The 18,280-nt window shown below is 34.6% G+C and overlaps 2 protein-coding genes across 3 annotated transcripts; both read left to right on the top strand.

Moving 5' to 3' along the window:
• Positions 1 to 1,477: 1,477 nt before the first annotated feature.
• LOC120277823 (serine carboxypeptidase-like 18) lies at positions 1,478 to 4,327 on the top strand. 2 transcript variants are annotated; one of them, XM_039284660.1, is made up of 14 exons: positions 1,478 to 1,629; positions 1,709 to 1,845; positions 1,956 to 2,032; positions 2,111 to 2,233; positions 2,321 to 2,423; positions 2,511 to 2,546; positions 2,666 to 2,769; positions 2,980 to 3,063; positions 3,137 to 3,289; positions 3,408 to 3,479; positions 3,551 to 3,669; positions 3,767 to 3,880; positions 3,986 to 4,031; positions 4,116 to 4,327. In XM_039284660.1, the coding sequence occupies exons 1-14, from the start codon at positions 1,496 to 1,498 to the stop codon at positions 4,197 to 4,199; spliced, it is 1,386 nt and encodes a 461-aa protein (XP_039140594.1). In that variant the 5' UTR covers positions 1,478 to 1,495; the 3' UTR covers positions 4,200 to 4,327. The 2 variants fall into 2 exon arrangements, with proteins under 2 accessions (XP_039140594.1, XP_039140602.1); XM_039284668.1 differs by lacking the exon at positions 3,986 to 4,031.
• Positions 4,328 to 10,451: 6,124 nt separating this feature from the next.
• On the top strand, positions 10,452 to 13,618 carry LOC120277837 (serine carboxypeptidase-like 18). Its single transcript, XM_039284675.1, has 14 exons — positions 10,452 to 10,695; positions 10,775 to 10,911; positions 11,003 to 11,079; positions 11,243 to 11,365; positions 11,463 to 11,565; positions 11,814 to 11,851; positions 11,937 to 12,038; positions 12,221 to 12,304; positions 12,389 to 12,541; positions 12,634 to 12,705; positions 12,782 to 12,900; positions 12,990 to 13,103; positions 13,205 to 13,250; positions 13,341 to 13,618. The coding sequence occupies exons 1-14, from the start codon at positions 10,565 to 10,567 to the stop codon at positions 13,422 to 13,424; spliced, it is 1,383 nt and encodes a 460-aa protein (XP_039140609.1). The 5' UTR covers positions 10,452 to 10,564; the 3' UTR covers positions 13,425 to 13,618.
• Positions 13,619 to 18,280: the final 4,662 nt, after the last annotated feature.

The raw sequence follows: 18,280 nt of genomic DNA on the forward strand, positions 1-18,280 counted from the left end.
TCAGATTTTCTTAGTGTGTAGTTGAAAATTAAAAATTTTAAAATGTATTTAACTTTATAACAAATAAATGTAATGATTATAAATTAAAAAAAAATAATATTTCCCTTAGTTTATTAGCACCACGTCATTTGTTTAGAGTATTCGTGCTTATGCTGAGGAGGTTGGTTTGAATTTCAGCTCACATAAATGGAGGAAATAGATATGTTAAGCTATTAACTCCATTACTGTATATTTTTTTAAAAAAAGTGAATGAATCACATGCATTAAGGTAAAAGAGTGGTTATGCACATCTCCGATGTTATTTGTCCATTATTAAAAAAAAAAATCAAACATGATTCCCTGGAGTGAAATTTGGATGGAAAAAAAAGGCGCAGCAAGCCATAAAGATCTGAAAATACCCTACTACTACTACTAATAATAATAATAATAATAATAATAGTAAGATAGAAATAAAAAAGAAGAAGAAGATATCAACTCATTCGAGTGGTCCCCTGCACTAACAGTTCCGCAACCGTGGAACTTTCTGATGGTGACAATGTTTACGTTCCAAAATATTTCACTGTTTTTTTTTTTTTAAAAGACACTCTATAATATTTCGCTGTCTTTTTGTTTGACAAAATTTAATAATAACAGACCACCTATATTTATTTAATTAATTGATTTAATAAACTAAGATTATTATTTTAACAAATACCTTCACCTGCTCAACCCTTTAGTTCATCTCCAACCCAAAACTCTATATTCATACCATCAATAAATTTAATTATTTTTAATCTTTTTTACTTTTTCACATTAAATTTAAATATTATATTATCTACAAATATAAAAAGCATCATTAGTAAAAACAAAAAATATAGAAAAAAATATGAAAAATATAATGTTGCTAGAGTGGCGTGCAGTATCATGCGCCCGTATTGTAGTAAAATATGAATTTGGCACATGGGTTTAGCGCTGGGTTGGAGCGCACTTGCGCCAAATTCAATAAATAACTTCAAATTTAAAGTGTGACCGGAGATTACTTCAAAAAAAAAAAAGAAAAAAAGTGTGATTAGAGATGACTTTAAGAAATCTTTTGCCATACAACCTGAAGGTGAGGACTCATGTTCTTCCCACAGGGAACTAAATGTAAGTTTGCAATTGAGGGACTCGAATTTAAATCTTTTTAAAATACAAACCACTTGAGAATACGTAGACGATACCTTTGTTTTTGTGTTTGTTTTCTTTTTCCTATGGTTTTCTTTGATGAATTCTCCTTTGTATGTTAATTTTTTTAAAATTATGTGAGAGGAAGTTATATCATCAAGAAATTAAGGAATATTAAGTTAAATGATAATATGTGAAAATGGGAAAAAATCTCTGAGAATATTCTGACTAATATTTCATTTAAAAAAATCAAAATTTTTTTCCGCACGCAAGAAACAGAAGAAAAGTAAAAAATTCTTCAATATCTCCATTATCCAACAAACTTATTCAATTACCATTCTGCACCGAAACCATGGCTTCTTGTCTTCGTTTCCAACTACTGTATCTGCTGCTATTGTTGATCCTATGGCCGTTGTTCATGTCTGCTTCAATTGTTACTCATCTTCCTGGCTTTCATGGTCCACTTCCCTTCCACCTTGAGACTGGGTGAGCTGAAGTTTTAATTACTGAAGGCCATGAAAAACTTGATTATTTTAATGTCTAAATATTGGTTGCTTCTTTGTAGATATGTTGGTGTGGATGAAGTGCAACTATTTTATTACTTCATAGAGTCTGAGGGGAATCCAGTTGAGGACCCTCTTATTCTTTGGCTCACTGGTGGCCCTGGTTGCTCTGCTTTCAGTGGTCTCGTATTTGAAATTGGTAATTTCTCTGTTTATTTATTTATTTTGTTGTTAAATTTGCAAGTGAAAAAAGCATAAGGAAAAGAAAAAGAAAATGTTTTTTTTAATGGACTTAATAATGATTGGTAGGTCCTCTAAAGTTCAGGAGTGTGGATCATAATGGTAGCTTGCCAACACTAGTGTATCATCCTTTCTCTTGGACTAAGGTGATCTGTTTTTCAGATTTGTTGACAATTTTCATGATCTTTTTCATTCAGTAAAAGTGTCTGGTTTTTATTTTTCAGGTCTCAAATGTGATCTTCTTAGACTCTCCTGTTGGAACTGGGTTCTCATTCTCAAATACTCCAGAGGGATATGTTGATGGTGATGTTACTTCATCCAAAAGAGTGTACAGGTTTCTCAGAAAGGTATTCAATGCAATGAGCCTCATCATTTGCATGTGATTCAATGCTCTAAATTGTAACTGAAAATCAAACTTGTGTTGTGATTAACAGTGGCTGATGGACCACCCACAATTCCTATCCAATCCTCTGTATATTTCTGGTGATTCATATGCTGGCAAGGTTGTTCCATTCATCACTGACTTGATATTACAAGGTAATCGATAACATCTCCAACCGGGTTTTTCTAGTTGATATCTATGTTTATTTCTTCTATCTAAAATACAATGCTATTGCCATTTAGGAATTGAATCTGGAACTCAGCCTCTTCTGAATCTCAAAGGTAGTGATAATGTTTTGTGGTGGTGGTTATTGTTAATAAATTTAGTCTTAAAAGAGTCTAAAGATGGCTAAACCTGTTGTTCTGTCAATATCCTTTTTCCATTTATGTATACCTTCAGGGATATTCGATTGGCAACCCATCAACCGGAGAAGCAATCGATCTGAATTCTCGCATCCCATATGCTCGTAATATGGGGATAATTTCTGATGAGTTATATGAGGTGATGCATTTCACTTCCTACATTAAAATGTTCTAGTTCTAGTGTTAAGGTCATGAAGTTCTATGCTGATTAGCTTTGCTCTGGTATATATGTCAATTGTTAATGGTATATATAAAATCTGAAGAACAGATGAAAGTTAATTATACCTTGCATGCATCAAACTATTTTTAATGGAATGAAGAAACATTTCCCCTTTTTTGTTTTTTGCAGTCCACCATTATTTCTTGTGAAGGAGAAGATAATGAAAATCTCACCAGTACTCTTTGTGCTGAGATTCTTCAAGTTGTGAATAAGGTTCTTTTAGTCATACTTTACTAAATTCACTATATATAGTTCTGCTTGAAGATGTCACCTCTTGATCATGCAGTTGCTTGGTGAACTAAATATCGGCCATATTTTGGAGCCAAAATGCCCACCAGCTTCTCCGAAACCAAGGAACTTGGCCGGAGAAAGGAGATTTCTGAAAAATGAGCAAAACATGCTTATTGTCCCACCACCTGCTCCCCCTCTCAAATGCAGAGTGAGTTTTATTCTTCTTAATTACTGAATTCTTTAGAGTTTTAAATAATTCACTCTATGTTGTGTGAGAACATATAGTCTCTTGTTAAGAAACAAACTGATCATAATTCTGATTTCAGTCTTATGCTTACTATTTGTCCTACATTTGGGCAAACAACGATGCCGTGAGAGATGCTCTTCACATCCAGAAGGTACATCAAAGGCAGTCTGATATGTGTATCATTTCTGATATATGTTGCTCATTGCCGTTTATGTGAAGCAGGGGACTGTGCCGGAATGGATCAGATGCAACGATTATTTGCAGTATGCCTATGATCTTCCGAGCAGCGTAAAATACCAGCAGAAACTCACAAGCCAAGGTTATCGAGCTCTTGTTTACAGGTGAAGCTAGAGCTTGTAGCAAACCAGTATGTGTTTCTCTTTCATGAATCTTTGTGCTATAAAAGTTACTAACATCATTTTGTCTGAATAATAAAAGTGGGGATCATGATCTAGTGATACCACATATAGGAACCCAGACATGGATAAGATCTCTGAATTACTCCATTGTCGATGACTGGAGATCTTGGTTCTCTGGTGGGCAAGTAGCAGGGTGAGTTTGATGGGAATTAATAAGGCTAGTAATATGTTTAATTATTGATCATGCACATATCTGCATTTGTAGACTGATGTTGTTATTTGGATTAAAATTCTTTAGATACACGAGAACATATACCCACAATCTCACATTTGCTACTATAAAGGTATGACATACAATAAAATTTTGTCGATAAAAACTTTTTAAGTGAAAAAATAAGATGCTAATGCAAATGTATTCATTTATACAGGGTGCTGGTCATACAGCTCCAGAGTACAAACCAAGGGAGAGCCTGGATATGATTAAAAGATGGCTTTCATACCAACCACTGTAGTTTTATGGTATCTCTTTTGATCAAATAAGATTCACAGTTTGTGCTTGTTTTTCTATTATCTGTGCCATGAACATGACTTTTATAAACAGTTTGTAGTAGCAAATAAAAGTCATTCGATGTTTAAATTATTTTTTCTTCGCTCCACTTTTGTCATCAAATCTCAATAGTATATGAATGCACGGTCGATCTTTGTTTTATTTTCTCAAAAGAAAAGAATTTTTCGGTATAAAATTTGGGATGGCCAAATACTGCTCAGTAGTGAAAATGTATGTGGGCGTAAGTGGGAGGCGGAGGGACAAGTCCCTCTGTTATAAGTACTTTAAATAACAGTATTGTGCAATATTGTAAAAATATTATAGAATATTGTATAATATTATTTACAAATTGTTCATGGGAGGAGTTGTATTCTTCATCTATCCAGGGTTGTGGGGTATGGAAAATTTATTATTATGAGTTATGTTCCATGATATATTGTTTTAGGTGCATAAATCCAGCCATTATTGTTCTATGTGTTACCTCATTTTACATGATAAATTTTAGGAGGATCATTAAACCATTGTAATTGGTACACTATACCTATTTATTTTTTTGACAACCTCCGTATGGGACGACACTTGTAGCCTTTGTCAAAAGAAGAAAAAAAAAGATATGGGATTTATTTTGGTATTTACAAATTTAGAATTTTTTTCATAAAATTTTAATTTAACATTTAAGAAAATAAAAATTGGACAGGGCCATGCAATCTGATTTACAATAATAGTACTTCTGTGCATTGATGTTCTTAATTTGTTGGTGATCAATCAACAGCTTCATCTTTATAATGTAATTTTGCAATCAATGGTTTGTCAATTAACACACTTCTTTGACCTGATACGAGTACGGGTATGGGTATACCCGTCGGGTAGGGTACAAATTGCCATCTCTATACCAAAGTTTTTTTTTTTTTTTACAAAATCGACAAGTATTGAGAAATAAAACAAGGATCAATAGGAAAATTTGAAAGCAATCACACAAAGACACGAGATTTAACGAGGTTTGGCAGAGTATGCTTACGTTCTCGGGAGCGAGAGTATGCCTATGTCCTCAGGAGCAGAGTGGTTGTCGATTTTCTTATTAGAATTAATTAAGGTTACATATTACATGAATATATATATATATATAAACCTTACCCGGTAAAATTTATCAAAATACCCTTGTATCATACCGCAGGGATGTTGCCCCTACGTTGTGCTTCGTTGCTTTGTTCTGCTCCACTCCAACAGTCGCTCTGTTATGCTCCACTCCAGCAAGTGGTTGTATGTAGTTTGTTGCTAAATTGTCTAGGGTGAGAACTTTGTTATCATAGACTAACCAGTTGAAGATGTTAATTTTCTTCGGACATGTGTTCTTTAAGATGGTTGGTGTTAATTTACGGTGTTGTCCCCCATCGATTAGGAACCTATATAAGGAGTGTATGGAGAAATTTTCATTGGGCATCAATCTCCAACTTCGGTGAAACTCCCCCGGTCCCCTGAATCTATTTGAAATTTTCCAAAAATTCACTTAACAGCGGCTCAGAATCTGGGTTAGTGGAAATGAATAGAGCCAACATGTCTCTAATCATGCCAAAAGGGGATTTAGCAGTTGAGAACCTAATGGCCATTGGTACATAGGGGCACACCCTTGTAGCCAATTATCTTGCCAGAAAAGAGGGAAGATGTCATTTCCAATAGTTACATGAACATAATTCCTCTAACGAGGATTGAATACCCGCCAGAAGAAGGAGCTCCTTTGTTGCTTGTTTGATACTAGGTTCCATGTGGGCCCCATACCATTAATAATATTTTTTTTATTTTTGTATGCTTAGCAGTTATGTTGATTAAAAAGGAAACCCTTTTATATTCTATATTTTTTCAGTTTTCCAAACCCTAGCCATACGTCTCCTCGTATCTTCCGTTATAGATCTCCTTTTGGATTAAGAAAGAGGGAGAAGTCTAGCCTCTTTCCTCTTTACTCTTTTCTCTTTTTGGCTTGTGGTGCCGGCGACAAGGACGGAGATAGATCTCTTCGTCAAAGGTTTTGTGTCACTTATGTTGTGAGGTAAGCGTTTTCTTCATCGAATCTTTGCCCAAGTTGTAAGTTTTTACTAAGATATCTTTTATTTTTCTTTTAAATTGAAACTTGTTGAGAGCAATTTGATTAGTATGCGCTAGATTATTTCATCCGAATGCCTTCATTGTGTGTTCCTTAGCAACCGTTAAGTATCAAAATATTTCATATGTTTCTGTTTTAGTGATCATATAAAGCCTTTGAATGTGTTTTGGATGTTTTAAAGTTGTATGAGATAGCACAAATCATATCTCATATTGATGTATATATATATTTATAAATATATATGTATATATATATATATATATATATATATATATATATATTTTATCTATTTATTCATTTCCCTGATGCTTGGGAAATCAATAGAATTTTAAGGTTTTTAGAAGTCCAATGTAGATCTTGTCTTTCTTGTTTTAAATGTATATGCCTCGGATTTTTTTTTTTAAGAAAATTATAATAAGTGTCCATGTAATCTGAGGATAGTTTAGATTAATCACATGTGGGCCTTGTAATTCACCCCAACCACTCAAGGTCATGAACAATAAGGAGTTTTGAAGGTATCTTTAATGTATGTAATATAAAAAAATTGATGTATATGATGATCAGTTGAAGTTCTATGTATGCTTTATTTAAATATATATATATATATATTTATGTGTATATACGTGTTTAAGGGATGGAGTGGAATTAAATTCCAACGCAGGCATCCACAATTTGTTCACTTGTTTAACACACACACACACACATATATATATATATATATATATTAAATTGATTTAGTGATGTAGATACTGTGCTTACTTTGATTTCATAGGGATTAGTGGTAGTTCTGTGTATGAATTGTTAAGACACACATGTGTATATATATTGGATTGTTGGATGTTTTAAGTATTGTGATCGTTAATGTAGGAATTTGGTCACTATATATCTATAGAAATGTTTAGCATATAGTATATTTAGTGTCTTAATATCCTTGGAATGTGCTCTCAATTATAGGGTATTCTGTGAAAACCTAATTTCAGGGTGCTTGTAGTTTTTGGTGTTAGCTAGCCAGGTAGTAAACCACATATAAATATACGTATATGTATATGCATTTCGACTCTTGAAAAATTATCAATTTTATTTTATTCACTTATATGTCTTGTTAATGATATTTTTTTTTAATCATTGAGTTAATTTTTAGTTAATATTTATTAACTTTCTCATTGTTTGTATTTTTATTAGTTATTTAATTATTTAATTTTAAAATTTGGTTTATTTAATAGATATTTAAATTGATTATTTAAATGGTTATTTAATAGTTATTATGTGAGCATCTATAATAAGATTTTATTTAATTTTTTTTTTCAAATCTTCTGTTAGCTATTCTGACTTTTGTGGGCTTTAGTGAAAAATTTATTTATTTTTATCAGAATTATAGTTACCATATTTTCCTCTATTATGGAAACTAATGAATTATTTTCATATATTTGTTAAATATTAATTATTATTGTCACGTGATTGATTAAATTTCTAAATACTGTTGTAAGACATTAGCATTATCTTATTTTGAAATAATTGGAATTATTTTCATTAGAAAACGGGATCACCGAATTTCAGTATTTCTGCGTTGACAATAATTTTGGACGTACGGATATAGTTTTGTATAGAAAATATATTTTTGTATAGAAATTCGTAGTTTCCAATTAACAATGTAATAACCCTATCACTGGGGGTTAAACACTGACCGTGTCGACATATACTTCTGACATAGAAACTATAGTTTCACATCGTTCCGTCGGTGAAGAATAATGGCTTCTGATATTTTGGCTCGGGTCACCGAGGGTAAACATATAAGCTCTGAAATCTGACTCGGGTCACCGAGTTTAAATAAATGAGTTCTGATATTTTGTTTTGGCATAGTTGTTTGGGGGACTTATATGCTTGTTATTTTGGTAAATTAAATCTGTTTTGAATTATTTCTGATTTCTGGGTTCATTTTGATATTTATTTCATTATGTTATATTTTGTATGTTTTTAAAGATTATTGAACATTTTGTGATCATGATATTTTAGTGGTTGCTTACTGGGCTCCCAAGCTCATAATCTTGTGGTTGAATTTTTTTCAGATCCGGAGTGAATAGTGCAACAAGCATCTTAGTGGGCTAGAGGGATATTATGCTCCGTTTCTAAATTTGAGTTAACTGTCTAGTTGTGTGAGTATTTGATTTATGTATATAACACTAGCTTCTATTGGATGTCAAAATTCTGAACTTTGTGTTTCCTGTTGTGTGATTAGATTCTAAGGCCTTACACGCCTACTGGGTCTCGGACTTGTGGGTGTGCGGTCGTTTGTTGGCGCACCGGGTCTGGCGAGCCGGGTTCAGGGTGTGACATTCCAAGTGGGAGTGTTGTGGAAGTAGTTGAATTGTAGCATTTGAGATCCACACCATATTGGATCCTTCAGTAGCTTCCACCACTATTTCCCGAGGAGGGCATCATTAAAGTCCTTTAGACAAATGATTCCCAAGCCTCCCTGTTCCTGTGGTTGACACAAGCATTTTCAGTTAACTAATCGGCATTTGGGTTTGTCTATATCAGGGCTACTCCAAAGGAAGTCTCTTCGAACGCAATCAATGGATTTAACCACCCATTTGGGATGTTGGACAATGGACATTCAATAAGTTGGAAGGGAAGATAGGACTGAGTTGATTTGGGTAAGTTGACCACCAATAGGCAGAAAATTTGCTTTCCATATTGAAAGTCTTGCTCAAATTTTAGCAATAAGCTTCTCCCAGTCTTATCTCCTGTGTCTCCTCCCAGCGATTGGGATACCTAAGTAAGTGAGTGGGAGGAGGCCTGAGAAGCAACCTAGAGTTGTAAGCTTGCCCTGTCTTGGTATGAAGCTAAACTTTGTAGAGTAAAAGCAAGTCTTATTGAAGTTGATTTTAAGTCCTGAGGTTCCATAAAAAAAGAATAAAATCAGCTTGATGATCCTTAGGTCCTCTCTTCCTCTTGCGGTCAGGACGAGGAGATCATCTGTATATTGCAAATGGCAAAGATTTCTATGTCTTCCCAAAGGTACCCCAAAAAAGGACACGAGAGGAGAAGGCATGAATAAACATTGTGATGAGAACATTAGTTACTAGAACAAACAATAAGGGTGAGAAAGGATTGCCTTGTCTGAGCCCCAGCTCATATCGAACATATCCACTTGGTGTCCCATTTAATAATATTATGGATTTTGAAGAACTCAATATGTTTGTGATCTAACCCCTCTAGTGTGGGCCAAACCCTCTGACAACTAACAGGTCCATAAGGAATTCCCAGTCTACCATATCAAGTGCTTTTGCGAAGTCCACTTTGACTATATTCCCCACAATGCCTCGTATTTAAAGACAAAGATTAGCGCCTTAGTTGTGACCACATTGTCCATGATGTACCGGCCTTTGATAAAAACCGACTGGGATTTATCCACCAGTTTATCAATTACTTTTGCCAACTGATCAGATGCCAAGATTTTGGAGATTATTTTGAGAGGAGAGTTGATAATGTTCATTAGTCAAAATTATCCTAAAGTTAAAGGTGTTGTGGTTTTTGGAAAAACAACAATGTTGGCCCAATTAATCTTTTCTGAACAAATCCAGAAGCTGATCAGCAGTAGGTGAGGGGTCCTGGGAAAGCTCAGATTCAGCTAACAATGTGTTTTGACCAGTACGTAGCAGCTAATGTAGAAAAAGGTCAACTGTGCTGAAATTGGTTGGCCAAAGAAAGTTGATAAAATACATTAGTGCTTAATGGGCCAGGATTAGAGTTGGGTTCTGACACACATAATTGGGTCGGTTCCTTACTGGATGGTTTGGTTTTTACCACATGCTTTGTGTTCCAATCGGACCACATGGTCAGATTCCTCCACCAACGTAACATCAGTCCCATGTATCGACTTGTTGACTAGAGTACAATCAAGAACCTGTTCATTTGTCACATTAACCAACCTAAATAGGCCTACTTGCTTTGGTCTTAGCTTCAACACATAAGCCTTTGTGGGCCATGCCATTCTATCCCCAACAATGCAATACAAGCCTCTACTTTATTTAGCGACCTAGCCACTCATTAAAAAAATAATAAGGATAAATCTCCACAACTGATAATATTAAATATTTCAAGATGTGCAACATAATTTAAAATATCAAATATTTTATTTCCCGAACGCAACCCAAGGAGTGATCATAATCTCAAATTTTCCAAACAACATATTCTATTCTATTGCCATTCTCCCCTCGAAAGTCGAAACCATGGCCTCTTGTCTTCGTCTTCAACCGCTGTGTCAGCTGCTACTGCTTCTATGGCCGGTGCTCCTCTCTGCTTCAATTGTTACTCATCTTCCTGGCTTTCATGGTCCACTTCCCTTCCACCTTGAGACTGGGTGAGCTGAAGTTCTAATTACTGAAATCCATGCAAAACTTGATGATTTTAATGTCTAACTATTTGTTGCTTTTTTGTAGATATGTTGGTGTGGATGAAGTGCAGTTCTTTTATTACTTCATACAGTCTGAGGGAAATCCAGTTGAGGACCCTCTTCTTCTTTGGTTCACTGGTGGCCCTGGTTGCTCTGCCTTCAGTGCCCTCGTCCTTGAACTTGGTGATTTTTTTTTTTTTTGTTTTGTTAAATTTGCAAAGAAAAAATGAATAAAAAATAAGAGTTATTTAATGGACTTGATGCTGAGTGGTAGGTCCTCTGAAGTTCAAGCGTATGAAGTATAATGATAGCTTGCCAAAACTTGTGTATCATCCTTTCTCTTGGACGAAGGTGATTATGTTCACCGCTTACTTTCAGATTTTTTTTTATTATTAAAAAAATGGATAAACCATAATTTATTAAAAGTAGAACACAATAGTATCTGATAACAAACCAGGAAGTTTACAAGCTTTGATTTCTCTTACATTGAAAAGCTTTGATGGATTTTTTTCAGGTCTCAAATATGATCTTCTTAGATTCTCCTGTTGGGACTGGATTCTCATTCTCAAATACTCCAGAGGGATATGTTGATGGTGATGTCACTTCATCCTTGAGAGTTTCCAAGTTTCTCAGAAAGGTATTCCATTACTTGATGCTCATCATGTTCATTTGCATTTGTTTCAAAGCTCTAAATGATAATTAAGTAGTTAAAATCAAATTTGTTTGTGTTTCAGTGGTTAATTGATCACCCACAATTCCTATCCAATTCTTTATATCTTGGTGGTGATTCCTATGCTGGCAAGGTTGTTCCATTCATCACTTACTTGATATCAGAAGGTAACCACGCTGATCTACTGGTTTTCCAGGTTAATGATCCAGATGAATAGCAGTCTTTAACAAAACTTGTCTTTCTATTTGATGTAGGCCATCTAAAGACTGAAGAACCACCTTAAATCACTGCATTGTTATTTTTCATTTATACTTAGTAGTTAATCAAAATAAACAATAGTAACTCATTACACCATGCCTGTCTACCTGATGTCTGTGCTGTTTGTTCTATCTGAAGTGTGGTGCTTGATATGCAGGTATTAAATCTGGGGCTCAGCCTCTTCTGAATCTAAAGGTAATTGATGTTGATCATGATCAAAATTGAGGCTTAAAAGGGTGTATGGATGGCAAAACTCATTGAAAAAGTGTTATTCTGTCAGGGATATTTGATTGGCAACCCATTTACTGGGGAAGTTATCGATAAGAATTCCCGGATTCCATATGCTCATAATATGGGGATCATTTCTGATGAGATTTACCAGGTGATGCACTTCTCTTCCAAAATTAAAGCTATTACCAGTGTTAGAACATAGTGCAGTTTTATGCCAATTAACTTTGTTATTGTATTTCGAGTGTCAATAGTACATTACTATATGTTCTAAAGAAGATTTGAATATCATCAAACTAATTATTGTGAAAGTATGAAACATTGCTCTTTTCTCAGTCCACAACTATTTCTTGTGAAGGAGAGGATTATGAAAATCCTACCAATGCCCTGTGTGCTAAGAAGCTTCAAGTTGTGGAAAAGGTGACAAATAGCAGTTTGGTTACATACATTACATATAGTTAGTTACATATGAGATCTTGAAAATGTGACCTCTTGAGCATGCAGTACTTTGATGAAATTGATAAGTTTCACATTCTGGACCCGAAGTGTCCACGAGCATCACCTAAACCAAGGGATTTGAGTGGAGAAAGGCGATTTCTCAAGGATAAACACCAAAAGTTTATCGTGCCACCAGATGTTCCTCCTCTCAAATGCAGAGTGAGTTTTATGCTTCTTACCAACCTTTATGATTTAAAAGAACAACTTAATTATATGAGAACAGCATTAATTTATCATAATTGTCATCTCAGACTTATGGTTGCTATTTATGTTACATTTGGGTAAACAATGATGCTGTGAGAGATGCTCTGCATATCCAGAAGGTATATTAATTAGAGGTAGCCTGATGCTTATATCATTTCTGATTTGTGTTGCTGAATTGTGGTTCATACAAAGCAGGGAACTGTGCCGGAATGGATCAGATGCAATGATTATTTGCAGTATGCTAATGATATTCCGAGTAGTGTAAAATACCAGTACAAACTCACAAGCCAAGGTTTTCGAGCTCTTGTTTACAGGTGAAGCTAGATCTACTGGCAAAACCTTGCTTCTCTTTGTTGAGTCTTTGTATTACAGTTACTTACACCATTTTTCTGATTAATATAAGTGGGGATCATGATCTGGCTGTACCACATATTGGAACTCAGACATGGATAAGATCTCTAAACTACTCAATCATTGATGACTGGAGATCTTGGTTCTCTGGTGGGCAAGTAGCAGGGTGAGTTTGCTGAGAATTCATAAGTGTAGTAATAGTTTGTTGACGATGCACATGTTTTCTACAATTTCAAACTGATGTTGTTATTTGGATTAAAATTTCAGATACACAAGAGCATATGCCAACAATCTTACATTTGCTACTATAAAGGTATGAGTTACTGGAAAATATCATCCATTAGAACTTTTAAGAAAAAAAAAATGATGATGAGGAGATGGCTATATGCATTCATTTATGTAGGGTGCTGGTCACACAGCTCCAGAGTACAAGCCAAGGGAGAGCCTGGCTATGGTTAAGAGATGGCTTTCACACCAACCACTATAGTTTTTTTTTTAATAATAAATGACAAGTATTTCCTATTTAAAGGTTTGTCAAGCAAACCACACTGTAAGTTTTATCGCATACCTTTTGATCAAATAAGAGACAGACCTGGATCTTTTTTTTCTTTTTTTTTACTTTTTTTTTACCATGATCACTGGACAATTTGTATCCATAAATAAAGTCCATTCAATGTTGAATTCTTTGTTCTTCACTTCACTCTTGCTACCAAATCATAATAGAACCTGAGTGGGCGGTTGATCTTTGTATTGTTTTCTAAAAAAAAAAATTGTTGGGTATGTGAAAAATTCAACGTCATCTTATAAAGTTGATAGACATATGAGATTTTTTTTTTGAATAAAGTGGATAAACCACCAATTTATTTAAAAGAAGAGAGTAGAGGAGTACAAAAGAAAAGCCACGAACAAAAAAAGGCTAAAAGTAAATAATATCATCAAATCCTCACCGTAGATGGGAGAAAACAATGAAGAAAGCAAGACAGGAAGAAAGAGAAAACGAAAATGTTCTGGGACTGAGGCGAATGCAGCTGTCTGGAGACACAGCGCCCGCCACTACAAGGATAGGAGAACTACTCCTGATCATCAGTGTACACCGAATCGCCGATGAAATCAGTGGGTCTAGTGCCCAGGAAGTTGAGGGAGCGCTTGATCCTTTGAGTGGCCTCAGTGGTATCCTCGATGAAGGTTCTCCGAATCTGTGAAAGCCAAGAGAGTAGCATATTAGCGTACTTTGTATAAAATTGAAATAATAGGTAGACAAGTAAGGTTAAAAAAATGCGATTGTTTCGCTCATGCCCAAATATTCCGGATTATGGCTCTAGGAACGTAGGTCCCCCCGAGTTCCGACGAGAGGAAGTTAATGATGGGATCCAATTGGTCCAAATATTAGATACTGAGGATGGGGAAGACTCAATATCAAGGTTTTGTCTGAAGAAGGACCAAATACGCTCCGCGTATTTGCAATCAAGAAAAAAGATGTTCCACTGTTTCCGAGTTATTATGACAAAGAATGCATGTGTCAGTGGCATTAGGATTACAACCTTTTTTGAATAGATTATCAAGAGTAAGAATTTTGTTTTCTCTGACCAACTAGCAGAACAAAGTGATTTTGCTTGGGGATTTGAATTTCTAGAAATGAGGATAAAGTTAACTTCGAAGCCCTCGGTCAATTAAGAAATTGTAGAATAATTTGACAGAGAAAATACCATTTTTTTTCAAGAGGCCAGGAATAAGAGTCCTCTTGGTAATTTATGCATGATCGGAAAGGAGTAAGAACGGTGTTAATCCCAGCCCAGAAGAAGGATTTATTTCTTGGTGGATGTTGAAATAGGTATCCAGTTGATCCATTAAAATAGTAGTTTGCGTTTAAGATCTTAGACCAACAAGAATTCGATGTAGTAGTGATCTTCCACCACCATTTTCCAAGTAAGGCTTTCTTGAACTCCTGAAGATCAAGAATTCCCCATCCATCCATGATACGGGGGGCGGCAAATCCTTTTCCAAGCGACTAATCTGATACCCTTAGATCCAAGATCAGGCCCTTTCCATAAAAAAACTCTTCTAATCTTGTCGATCTCATGAATAACCCAAATTGGTAGTTTGAATACTGATATCCAGTAAATAGGTAGGGAGACAATCCCTATTGCAATTTAGAATTCTTGCAGAAGAAGAGTGAGGCTGAAATCCAAAATTTGTGGAGTATAGACAGCTCTTCGAGAAGTTTATTGAAAGTCTAGAACAACCTTCAAAGAGATAAATAATTAATTTGATTATTTGAAGATCATCATGACCTCCAGCTGAGAAAATTATTAGATCATCCGCGTATTGTAAATGACAGATGCTATTAACATGGTCAATTTGAACTCCGGCCAGAACTTTGGAATTAATAGCGTGATTGAACATAGTGCTGAGAGTGTCAGCCACTAAAGCAAAAAGAAGAGGTGAGAGGAGATCACCTTGTCTTAAACCTCTTTTACAGCGCACATACCCTTGGGTAGTACCATTGATGAGAATTTGTGTTTTTGCAGTACTGAGAATGGTATGTATCCAATTAATCCAGCGATTGCCAAAGCATCTAGCCGCTAGAATCTCAAGAAGGAAATTCCAGTCTAGAGAATCAAAGGCTTTCGCAAAATCAACTTTAAAAGCAAATCCGAGTCTTTTCTAGCCGCTAGTATGAGATTTTTTTGGTGTTTATAAATTTAGGATTCTTTTTCATAAATTTATATTAACATTAAAAAATATAAAAACCGGATGAGCCCATGCCATTTGATTAACAATAGTAATTCTGTGTGTTGATCTTCTTTGCACTTCCGTGCAAATTTATTGTTAGTCAACAATAATACTTTATTGGTTGACAAAGTAAGATATCTTATTTATATGCATATTCTAAAGTACTATGTACGTGTGTTCCTCTCCCAGATAATCATTGTTTACTATTTAGTATTTACGACATTGCCTTAACATATTTCTAACAAATTTATTTTTGTGTCTTTTTCTTGATCAACTTTGTTAGATAATTTTATAAAATTGTGTGTAATTTTTTTTTAATTAAAGTAGATGAACCATAGCTTTATTAAAAAAAATAGACAAACAAGCCGTACAAGAAAGAAGCAACACAGATTGCCACCAGAGGTGAGGACAACAGAAGAAACTAACAACACGTAAATAACGAGAGAAAAGAAAAAGGCATCTAGCGTATCTAAAAGCCTCCGTCTACACATTTAGTATGGTACAAATTTCTATAGAAAGTAAAATTGTGAATTTTTTGTTAATTTTAAAGATCAATAAACCACTGTTATTGAAAACAAATAACAATAAAGTGCAGGATTCAGGACACAACTGACAAGAAAATAAGCAATAAAAAAATATTAAGAGTTCAACACTCAAAATACAATAGACAAAAGGACACAAACAAATATGAGCTCCACAAGTGGTGGATCCAAACACAATGCTAGGAGCACAGGAAAACAAAAAGAGAGAATGAACAAACTAAAACTATCCCTGAGGAATGAAATCTCCTGGGTGACAATCTCACCACGATGGACTAGTCGATATCTTGGGAAGATACCATTTCCTCAACATCGATCAGTCGAGCTTGCCATTTTAGGAGTGGACCCATAAATTCTAGACTGCATCTAATAATCTCGACGGAGTCCTTTAACCTCACTCTTTTCGATTTTAGAGTTGCAAACCACTTGAACAATATCATATGGTCAATCTTCAGAATAATCGATGAAAAGACAGTGATTTAGCTTTAAAAATGCGTTGATTTCGCTCAAGCCAAATATTCCATGTTAGGACTCGAGCCAGGATATCCCAAATATCTTACATGGGGCCTCTAAGAATTGGTCTCTTGGAACTCCACATGTCCTGAAGCGAGGTTGGAGGAAAGAGAGGTCAAATAATTAGTTGAACTGATCTCAAATCCATCCAGCTAAGGGACATTACAGGAAAGGGTGATCTACTATCTCGATTATCAAGTGATGTATAACACAAGTCACAGTAGAAATTCAATTGTTCCAAGCTAGCTAATTGAAAAGATTGATTTTACGCAGATAAGCACCCTTCTAGATGGCTTGGGTTACATGGCAGTGTGTGTCCCTATCATTTAGAAATCCATAAAAAGATTTGACAGTGAAATTGCCGTTGAATGTGAGGCTCTACTACTTGGAGTCGCTCATTTTAGGTAACTCGGACATGATCCTAAGGACGAGGTTCAGGTCCATAGCATCCAGAATCAAGGTAAAAGGGGCCTAAGTATCTCGTAAGCTAGGTCTCTAACTATACCCTAGGGTTGCTGTGAGGCACAAAAGTTATCTGACCAAAGATACATTGGAGCACAACCATTAAGCCATCTATCTAGCTACTTAGAACAGAGTGGTTTTCCCATCGGGATAATAGGGTAAATGCAAGCCCTTAAAGAAGGTAAGCATCTGAGGATGTCATTCTAGAAGAAGGACTTTCACCCGCGGCATCTAAGTAATAAGCTCTAGGTGGTGTTCCCCTGATAGTAATTAAAGTGTATAACTTTTGCACCACACCAAGGATGCCTGAAGAACTATCATATAAAAGAATAAAATATAAACAAATATATTATTATTTAAAAAACATAAAATTAATTAATCAATTTTTATGAATTTATATGTAAAAATCTCGCATTTTTATTAAAAATTTGGAGAAGCAATTCTAAAAGCGCTTGTGGGAGCCAAAATATTTTGATTTCTATTTATTTAGCAAAAATTTAATGAGACAAGGCAGTTATATCTATTCAATCAATTAATCCAATAAACTAGACTCTCATTCTTATTTATGACCATTGTGTCATAATATAAAATAACTATCTTTTTTTTTAAAAATTAAAGATTTGACAATAATAAAATAATATAGCACCTCCCACAACATATTTATAGCCAGACCTACTTCAAAACTCTATTTTTCAATTTAAAACCCTAATGAAATCCATAATTAAAAATTTTGGTATTATCTATGTTTATATTAAAATAAAATAATTATTGAGTTAGGAAATATTAAATAGTAATTAATAAGTCACAAGGGTTGAAACAAAAATAAAGTAAATATTAGGGGTTAATATGAAAAAAGGGGCTAATAGATATGTTTTTAAGTTTTTAACCCTAAATTTATTCTCTTATTTTCCTCACAAAACCTCCTATTTTTCAATTCTACTAGATCTTCTAAACTTTCCCTTCCCCTCACCTTAATCCTCGAGATTAAAAAATTCTTTTCAATCTAAAATGGTTAGATCAGATTCTAAAGGCTATTGCCGATCAATATTTGTTTAAAAGTTGGTTTCACTATCTCTTTTTCTCTCTCTTTTAAACA

This window comes from Dioscorea cayenensis, chromosome 2 (assembly GCF_009730915.1).
Source record: "Dioscorea cayenensis subsp. rotundata cultivar TDr96_F1 chromosome 2, TDr96_F1_v2_PseudoChromosome.rev07_lg8_w22 25.fasta, whole genome shotgun sequence".
NCBI lineage: Eukaryota > Viridiplantae > Streptophyta > Magnoliopsida > Dioscoreales > Dioscoreaceae > Dioscorea > Dioscorea cayenensis.

Bases quoted from the DNA above. Each gene is read 5' to 3' on its own strand.
- LOC120277837 (XM_039284675.1), top strand. From the start codon at position 10,565: ATGGCCTCTTGTCTTCGTCTTCAACCGCTGTGTCAGCTGCTACTGCTT. The intron at 10,912-11,002 runs GTGATTTTTTTT...GCTGAGTGGTAG, and splicing joins TGCCCTCGTCCTTGAACTTG to GTCCTCTGAAGTTCAAGCGT. The intron at 11,080-11,242 runs GTGATTATGTTC...GATTTTTTTCAG, and splicing joins ATCCTTTCTCTTGGACGAAG to GTCTCAAATATGATCTTCTT.
- LOC120277823 (XM_039284660.1), top strand. From the start codon at position 1,496: ATGGCTTCTTGTCTTCGTTTCCAACTACTGTATCTGCTGCTATTGTTG. The intron at 2,033-2,110 runs GTGATCTGTTTT...TTTATTTTTCAG, and splicing joins ATCCTTTCTCTTGGACTAAG to GTCTCAAATGTGATCTTCTT. The intron at 3,290-3,407 runs GTGAGTTTTATT...TTCTGATTTCAG, and splicing joins CTCCCCCTCTCAAATGCAGA to TCTTATGCTTACTATTTGTC.